Consider the following 9,736-nt stretch of genomic DNA (forward strand, 5'->3'; position numbering starts at 1 on the left):
ACAAAGTTAAGTGTTAGGACACCAATTAGTTACCTATCTAATTTTTCAAAGTTATAGAGATCACTGTACCAATTTCATCTTCAATAATATTATTTAATTTATATCTTGAGATAATAGATATATTAAAATATTTGAATAAAAAATATATTTATTTTTACTAAAAAATATAGTATTATAAAATGTATTATAACTTTACCATGGTAGAGGGGACTGATCATTTTTACCATATTGATTGCAATAAAAGTATCATTATTATTTATGGCAACTTCAGAATTATAATATTATTTATGTCACCGATCACAAGGGGTGTTAATTAATTTTAAACTTATTTTATAAATAAAATTTATCTCTTAAAAGATAATTAAATAATTTTAAATTTTTTGCATATGCAAATTTTTGGACATAATGGAATATCATTCTTCACCTGAAATATTACCGATCAAGCCACAAATCAATCCTAATTGAACTAACAATATATCCAAATTTAATTAAAAAAATAAACAAACTTCATATTTTAATCTATTTTTGGCCATTGATTTTTCGAGCCCAACCTCTAGTATAATATTAAACCAATTCGATTCAACATGTCTCAAGCAGACCTAAGCTTATAAATAGATTATTATTATTAAATATTAAATCTTAAAATTAATTAATATATATAATTCATAATTATAAATTTATTTTTTTAAATATCAATTTTTTAAATCCATTGTCTCATCTTCGCCGCCGCTCCTCTTATCCGATTGAGACTCCCGAGGACAACAAAAATAGAAAAAAATTAAAAAAATATTAAAAAAATCAACAAAAATAAAGAAAAAATTAAATATATACATACCCAACAAAAATCCTAGCTGTTGTTTGAGCTTTCCTATTCGATCGCTACTCTAAGCCTCCCACCCAATTGAGACTCCTGAGGATAGAAAAAATAGAAATAAATCGAAATAAATAATAAAAAGAATCAACAAAAATCGAGAAAAGATGAAAGAAAATTAAAAGGTAAGACCTTTTCACACATCAGTTTTTTTTTTGGGGCTTCTTTTTCATTTCATCGGAGGGGTTTCTAAGTTCTGGTTGGGGTTTTTTTTTTTCAAGGATTTTGTACGAGTTACGGTGGCGTGAGTTGGTTTCTTGAGATTTTGAGAGCTTAACCTTGCTAGAAGCATGATATTTTGTAGGATTTAGTGATTTTCTATCGGAAGGATTCTTCTTTGGTTACAATATTTTCAATTCATGGTGTTCTGTTCTCATGCATCTTGCTAAAAGGAAGAAAGAAATCCCACCACTCTGTTTTTAGTGTACATAGGGGAGCTCAGAAGGTGCCACGTGTTACGAAGAGAGGCGCCACATGTCATAAAGTGGGAAGGACTCTCAATGTAGTATATATTTTTTTTTTCGGGAGACAGGAGGTGCTCTAAGGCGTGCTATCCGTACCCACCCCATCCCACCCACTTGGGTCCGAACCTAAGTATGGAAGAGAAAGAGGGAACATCGAGTAAGAACTAGAGGCCCAATAACATAATTGCTCAGGTGTGAGGGCCCAAACGGCCCAACGGGTTAGCGGGCTACTCGCTGATCCGTAAAAGCTCCGATCGTTATTCGATGCCCTAAAATAGAGAAGAGACCCGCGCGCCTCTTTGCGACGAGAAGAAGCCGCGAGCAAAGATGCGGAGGTGAGAGCTTCTACTACATCTCCTCCATTCCCTTTCTCTTCTCTTTCGGGTTATGCCCATAAATTCTCCAATTATTTTTTTTTTGGGTTTCTCGTTGAGATTTTCGATTGTAATTTTGACAAGAATATCTTGAAATAATAGGATGTTAACTTGCATCAATTTGGAGTTAATATTGAAACCATGATTTGTCGCTTCTTGAAGCTGTTTTTGTATTTTGGCCATTAATTCTCAAGATGCAGAAGAATTCAAATAACACAGCTGTTTGTTCAGCCAAAAGGAACTGTGTAGAATCCATCTATTGGGAAATTTATCATCTATTTTTATTATATTTTATTTTTTTAGTTTGCACAATTTCTTTTTACCAACTTGTTAATCTATACATGTCCTTTTCTTAGGCTTTGGTTCCATGTGACGGCTTTAAGATTTTAGGATACTAATGAATTTATTTGGCGGTTTCTGATGCAGATTTTATTTTTCTGAATTTAATAAATAATGTGATAGTGCGAATCTGCGAGATAATTAGACTGATAGTATGATTAGAAAGGCATAAGTAAGCGTCGTTCATAAGCTCTCTCTGTTTTTTTTGCTCAACTGTAGATTACTTCTGCTATTCATGTGATGTCTATTGATCTTCCATTTTTGTTAATATAAGGACAATGTAGTGAGAGCTATGGAATTGCTTGCCATTAGAAATATGTAACTTGTTTTCTGAACCAAACATTTCTTAAGCTTTTGTATTTGTTATACAGGTGATTAACTAAAAGAAAGATAGCATATTTTAGTATATTTTGAATTGCCTGCAAGAGGTAGAATCTTGACACTCAGAGGAGTCTTGATAGCGATTGCTGGCTTGCTGGATTGAGTTTTTTTTATAACAAGCTCAAGTAGTTTATGATGGTTAAAGGTTTGTATAAGTGTCTGAACCAGTTAATGAATATTCGTTTCCTTTTTTTCCTTATTCAGCTTGCAAATTTCTGTTGCTGCCACCTCCACTTTCCATCTATAAATTCGATGCAACTCTGATATGTTTACTTTTATTGTTCACAGAGCAGAAGCCAGCAAAACCAGATAAAAAGAAGGAAAAACATAAATTGGCAAAACTGAAAAAAAGGATACAGCAAAATGAAGTTGATCTTAGATGTGGTGATCAGCTTCCGCAGAAGGATGAACAATGTATGGATCAAACAAATGGTAAGTATATGGATTTTTAAGACTAGTTGTATTTCCCTTTGCATGCACCAAGATATCATGTGAAAAGCTTCATTTATATTTTGAGAAGCATGAAGCAGTTTATTGAAATCACCAGATATATATTCAAACCAGTTAAATTTTCTATACAAGAATGATGTATAGAAGCTCTTTTGGAATAAAGAACAGGTACAAAGACCAACTACTGCATATTATTTAGGGTGGCCAAACTGCCCTTAAGCAGGGCATGAAGGCCAAGTTAGATAATGAAAGAAAAATGTTCCAAAGGTTTTGATGATTCTAAAGAGAAACTGTTCAATAGCAATAGAGAGGCTCTCAGCTTTCTACTTCTTTGTTGATTAATCCAGATGGCCCTGCTGACTTTAGTATTTACAATTCCTGCTACAAGTTCAATGTGGTTGTTTCTTAGTTTAGGAACTGTTCAATAGCAATAGAGAGGCTCTCAGCTTTCTACTTCTTTGTTGATTAATCCAGATGGCCCTGCTGACTTTAGTATTTACAATTCCTGATACAAGTTCAATGTGGTTGTTTCTTAGTTTAGGAACTGTTCAATAGCAATAGAGAGGCTCTCAGCTTTCTACTTCTTTTGTTGATTAATCCAGATGGCCCTGCTGACTTTAGTATTTACAACTCCTGCTACAAGTTCAATGTGGTTGTTTCTTAGTTTAGGAGCATTTTATTTTCGCTTGCATAACCACTCCAAAATAGCTCCAATTGCTGCTTCCAGATGTTCTGAAGCTTTTTAATGACATTACGTATAGTGACAAGATGACCTTAGATCAATTAACCTTTTCATGTTGCTGCATTTGATTATAGGATATAGTAAACCTTGATTAAAAAAGGCTATTTCTTTAAAATTGACTTATCAAGCATTATACATTGTTTAAATGACCTAGATACTCACACAGCCTATCATCTCTGTGACTGTCAAATCCCAGCTTTAGCAAGTTATTGTGTGCTTTTCGCAGCTCTTCCTTTGTATTTTTAGATTTCTTGTATCATCATTATTTTATTTATTTTTTTGGGAACTGGCATGGGAGAAGCCTGGCTGAAAACAAGGTGAGGGCAAGACTCAAACCGAGGTCATTGGTACCCAATACCCGGTGACTTTACCAACTGAAGTAGCTGGCACCCCTCCTTATGTATGCATTTTATTTCATTATGCCTGCTGCCAGTTGTCCAAAAAAAGAAAAAAATAAAAATCAAACTACGAAATGGATCCAAATTTCTTATGGTTATGCCAGTTGAGTTAGCTGGATTATTTTTTATTTTATTTGTATTTTTTCCTTTTGTTTGGTAGTGATGCTCATTTATTAAATGTGCATGTCACTTTTGCTAGCTTGCACGACAATGGGCAATGGCTCCAAAGCAAGGAGAAAGACTGGTGATTATGCTGAGTTTAAAGAAGCAAATATTGGGACAAATATTAAAACTAGTGAGAGTCAATCTTCATTTGTTGTCCTGCAAAATCTTAATTCTTGAATACTGATAACTTGATTGTGCCTCATGAATGTACTTCTGAGCTCTGACTCCACTCTTGCAGAGAAGGTGAAAAAAGCTGGGAAGAGCAAGAAGAAGGATCTCCATGTACCTGCACACGATAGCAAATTGGAAGAGAACCACAGGGAAATACATCCAGCAAAGGTTGATGAAATCTCATCAGTGGATGAAGATTGTTCGAGAGGCATGAAAAGTATAGGACTGCTATTCTTTTTACTATTTACTACTGTACCATACTCTGCATATCTATGCTAGTTGCATGCGTGTGTGTGTGTGTGTGTGGCTGAATACTATTATTTTGCTGTACTCTTTCAAATATTTTCCATATAGGTTCTGATTTCAATATTGCAAATCTGTTACTGTCTCTTGATAAATTTTTGTTGGGTTTCTGAGAAGTAGAATGCAGTGTTTGATGGACCATCCGTTTCATTTATTTCTAAATAATGAATGCTAGCCAATTTGTTCATATGGTTTGTTGGTAAGGGTTATGGCATCCATTTGATTCAAGATAGTCATAATTATTTGTTCCAATCCATGTTATTCATTTCTCAACTATAGTTCTTTTTATCATGGAAACAATTCATTCACTTTTATGGAGTAAGACTCACATAGATCCTCTTACAGAATGGCTTACTAGTTACAAAGAGAGCAGACCAGGCTTGAAGGTACTGCAACAAAGAATAGATGAGTTTATAACTGCTTATGAGGTGCAACAAGAGCAGGTACATATTTTTGCTATATTTTCTTTTTTTTAAAAAAAAAATCTATACATTATTTTTTTTAGACATCTTTGGACTGAAACAATCATAATGGAAGCATGTTCTTTGAATAATCATATATTTTTTGTCGTCAGTTTATTCAGTTTCAATCTTAAAGAAAAAAAATCTATGCTTTCTGATTCATAAATGTCATGTCAATGATCAAATAAGTGAAGTTTTCCATGTGCTTCCATAAACTTATTACATGCAATGCTCCTAATAGTTACATGGTCAACTTTGCAGTTAAAATCCATTAGTTATCCACAACTTGCCTTTTAAAAATTGTTACATCTTATAATTCCTGAACTGGTATCTGCAGGAAAGGAAAGAAAGAGAAGCACGTGCTGCAGAAGGAGGATGGACAGTTGTGGTGCATCATAAAGGTAGAAAGAAAACAACTGATTCCGAAACTGGAATAACTGTGGGTTCTGTTGCCCAAGCTGCTGTGATGGATAAAATGGCTAAAAAGAAAAAAGAAGTTGCTGTAGATTTTTACAGATTCCAAAGACGGGAAGCCCAGAGGAATGGTACATAAATTTCCTGAAAACATCTGCATTTTGCAATTTTATTTGCTTAAACCTGTATGAGTGATATTACTATTTGTCACACATGCACTATCAGGGTTTAAGTTACTGTTTTCTACAAGTGCTTGTTGTGAGAAGTTAATAGCTATGTAAACCTTCAAACCTTATGAATGCTCACATGCTCTTCTTCTTCCTTTTTGTGATAGCTCACATGCTTGTTATATGATTCTTTCTCCTTAGATGGGCATTGTTCTTTTAATGCTAGTTGATTGTGATTTCTTCCCCTTGCCTTCAAATAGTTTGCATGCTTTTGGACCCTTCTTTGTTGCTAGCAAACTTTGCCCTATCAATCAACTAAAGATTGCATGTCAGACATGTTTAATACTGCTGAATATATAGGGCTTCGAAAGAGAGAGAGAGAGAGAGAGGAGGGGGGGGGGGGGGGGGGGGGGGCGTTGCTAGGGGAAAGGAAAGGGAGAAAAGGGCAAAAAATCTTCCCATAAGTTGGACTGTCTTTTCTTCATCTTCACTCATAAACATGTCTTGAAACTGGTGCACAATAAAGTTTCATACTTTTAAGCATGATCTGGAATAGGATGCTGATGAAACCTGGGCGGGGATAGGTTGGAATTTGGTGGCTTTGGTTCCAAATTCCCATCAAAATGTTCAAAAGTTGCAGGAGGGGGTTCATGGGAAATGAGCCAAAGGAAGATAATTTTCATAGGATGAGAAGAGGGCAAGTGGAAGCTTTTGCTTGAAGATTTTACTTTCATCTTTCTAGGAAAGAAGAACTGGAAAATGAGAAGTTAAGCTTTCTGGAAAGTTGGAGAAGTACTTCCCAGAAATTTGGTTTCCTACCAACCAAACAAATGGACATGTAGTTTTCCAGGGGGGGGACTGATTTCCATGGTTTTCTATTTTATTTATTTTATTTTTGCAAGCAGACATATCTAAATGTTTATTGTCTTGTGACTTCCATATGGAAATCAGGTTTCAACGAATTTCAAGGGTCAATAGATGTGCTTGAGTGCTTAATTCTATGTCAGATGCGCCACATCTAAGAATGTGCAAACTGAAGGCATGTCTCCTAGAATTAGAGAATGGTGGATGAAGTCTAGATGCTTTTGTAATGTGATGCTCTCACTACATAATAGTTTGATCTAGAGGAAATAGAATATTATATTGAAGCACACTTTGGGCCAATGTAATTCACATTAATGGAGAGAGAACGGGCCAAAGGTGACTATGGTAAAAATAGGAAATAAATAGTTAGAAATATGTACATTGAATAATGTAGATAAAGCAGTAGAATATTAAGTAGCATGGAAATTTATCAGAGTGAACAGAGAGGAAGCTATGCGAGGAGGGAGAAAAAGGTGGACAAGAGAGCTTGAATGACAGGTGTTATAGATGCAAAGTTTTGATAGGAAGTGTAGTTAGAAACTTGGATGAGGCCTTTTTCTTTTGCTAGTTATATATTATTTTAATTTCATAGTCGTACAAATATCAAATGAAGAAAATTTATTCCAATTTTTTTTTCTCTCCTTTGACCTGCTGTTGTATCTTTAGGTATCTGTTAGCCCTACAGATATACGGGCTTAATTTATGATGTGATTGTGATCTCTTGGTAGTTCAAAGGAAGTGGGACATACATAATTTATATACATGTTGTCTATATTCACTATCTACTATTTTGCTTGATCGGTTGCCTATGGTCTAAACATAGTTTCTGAATTGAGTGAGTGGATCCTGAGCAGAAATCTGCAAATATGTTTTGATGTTTGTACAATAATAAAAGTGTTCTGCTTATGGTTCCATGAGTGATTTCTGCCTTCACAGATTAAGTTGCTTGTACTATTCTCTGGAAGCCTGTATTGTGGGTTTGCTTTTTCATTCATTCGTTCATTTTCAATCTATAACCCTGTCTTGCAGAGGTCATGATGCTGCGGAGCAAGTTCGAGCAGGACAAGAAAAGGATACAGCAGTTGAGGGCTGCCAGGAAGTTTCGACCTTACTGAAGCTGCATTTGGTTCTGGTCATCCGACTATTCAATGAGTAATAGCATTTCTATCCACTAGTCAATATCACAGACAGTGCGACAGTTCCAGTAAGAAAAGCTAATGCCATGCCTGAAAAGAAACGGTGTGATAAACCCTCAGGCAACTGGTGAAACTTGACTCTGATTCCGTGCTCCATTCCCTTGCAAGTTCTGTAAAGCCCATTATTTCTATAATTCTACTGCTCGAGTCGAGATGGTGTAATTTAAATTGACAGCTTGTAACTTTATACTGTTTTCCTTTTTCTCTGGTTCGAGTTACATTTCACAGCATTGTTGCAGATGTTGAGTTTGACCGAGCTTTGTGGGTTTATATTAGTACATGTTACCACATTTTAGTTATATTGATCTGTGATGATTTGATGTCCTGAAAACTTATGAACAAAGAACAAGCTTTTTCCCATCAATGTTTGTTATAATCTTTTTGCATACTTGGTTCACTAAAATCATTCTTTCAGGACCAGCTTTGTTGAAATGAATGTGTAGATGTTCTCGCTTTTTTTATACAAATATTCTTTAGATATCTATATTATTTCATCCTTCAGATTAAATCCAAGACCCCTTCTTTCAGGTTATTTAGCTTGCCCTAATACATAAAAAACTCCAATACCAAAGAGCATCTTCAGAATTTTTTTTTTCCTTAGCATTCTCTTTGTAGAGATGGTCTACACCTATTAAAACAACGAGGTGCATGTGAATCCACTTGGCACTAAGTAGTATCAGAGGCTGATTTGGATTTTAGAACCCAATGCAGTGATCTATTGAGACTGATGAGAGATTATCTAGATGAGATTTAGTTTATTTAGCATTGTTTCTTACGAAGTGCTCAATACTTCTCAGGCAGGCCAAATTTGAATGAAATGGATGAAACGTCTGGATAGCAGCTGCAAGTGCTTGTTGGAAGTGCTTCAGCAGCAAAGCATGTGCCTTGTTGAAGAATGATTGATGCCCACCCAATTCGTGTGCTAGTGATAAGGTAGGCATGGATCCCCAACAAATGTCATTTGAAGGCTCAAATAGATGTCCTACCTATAATAGCCTCTCAAAGAGCAAATTATTTGAGGGAAAAAAAAAAGAAGGCCAGAGTAGGTAAAAAATATGTTCCTGTTGCACCTTAAAGATCAGTCCAAGGTATGCTTGAATGCACGGAATAAAGATATGGCCTGTAGATGTGATTTGCTAATATATAGTTGAACTCTTGTTTTCTGTATAGGCTACATAGAATTGTTGAATTGGACAATGAGATGTGAAGAAATATGCATCTTTCAGCACAAAACACAACAAAATGGATGCCCAAATTGTCTTCAATTGTGGTTAATGAATATGCTGATTATCTTTCAGACATGGGGGCTGTTAATATATCTTCTCATTGTGGTTAAAGAATTTCCCACCTGATCTTTGAGCTCTCACTTCGATGGATAAATTAAATTGTGTTCGAAACTAAAATTTACAATTCTTTAAACCCAAAAATAAAAAGAGTCGAAATGGCATGGACTTAACATTTAAGCTGATAAGCCTTTAGCTCCATGATTCACCTTTCAGCAAGGAGCCAGCCATAGTTTGTCACCTCAGAGGTTAGTAGTGTCAAAATTAATGAACGAGACCAGATCTAGTTGAAACATTTGAGAAACTTTCATCTTAGATCTGCACACAAATTCCAGTTAGCAGTACAATGGTCACCTTTGAATGGAATCCCTCCCTTTCCAAGGGAAACACCTCTGATTTTGTCAATTCTTCTCCTCACCCAACAGGGTAGCATGAAAACCTACATGAAATGGAGATTGCCTTGTTAAAGTCTTCTTCAAATCTTCTCATGACATTGCCGTCAAGTGCGAGGAAAAGTGGAAGATTTCATGGCTCTCAGGCTGTTCGCAAAGCACTCTCTGAACAGCGATCGCCGTGATTCTGAGCAGACAAAAGAGAGTTTGGATTCTTAGTGCACACTTTTTGGATGTGCCTAATACCTTCATGAAAATGGCATTCCATTTCTTACAATTTGTACGATTCTCTTTTACAATA

At 35.4% G+C, this 9,736-nt stretch overlaps 1 protein-coding gene across 3 annotated transcripts; it reads left to right on the forward strand.

The window, feature by feature from the left end:
- Window positions 1–1,598: 1,598 nt before the first annotated feature.
- Window positions 1,599–8,124, forward strand: LOC105053074 (uncharacterized). Of its 3 annotated transcripts, none has more exons than XM_073244786.1 (8): window positions 1,599–1,670; window positions 2,420–2,574; window positions 2,718–2,861; window positions 4,219–4,314; window positions 4,423–4,563; window positions 5,004–5,101; window positions 5,457–5,664; window positions 7,594–7,964. In XM_073244786.1, exons 2-8 carry the CDS (start codon window positions 2,562–2,564, stop codon window positions 7,677–7,679), a joined length of 786 nt encoding a protein of 261 aa, XP_073100887.1. In that variant the 5' UTR covers window positions 1,599–1,670; window positions 2,420–2,561; the 3' UTR covers window positions 7,680–7,964. The 3 variants fall into 3 exon arrangements, with proteins under 3 accessions (XP_073100887.1, XP_073100886.1, XP_073100888.1); XM_073244785.1 differs by having other exon boundaries at window positions 1,606–1,670; window positions 4,423–4,572; window positions 7,594–8,124; XM_073244787.1 differs by lacking the exon at window positions 2,420–2,574 and having other exon boundaries at window positions 1,643–1,670; window positions 4,423–4,572.
- Window positions 8,125–9,736: the final 1,612 nt, after the last annotated feature.

Source organism: Elaeis guineensis, chromosome 10 (genome assembly GCF_000442705.2).
Source record: "Elaeis guineensis isolate ETL-2024a chromosome 10, EG11, whole genome shotgun sequence".
Lineage (NCBI taxonomy): Eukaryota > Viridiplantae > Streptophyta > Magnoliopsida > Arecales > Arecaceae > Elaeis > Elaeis guineensis.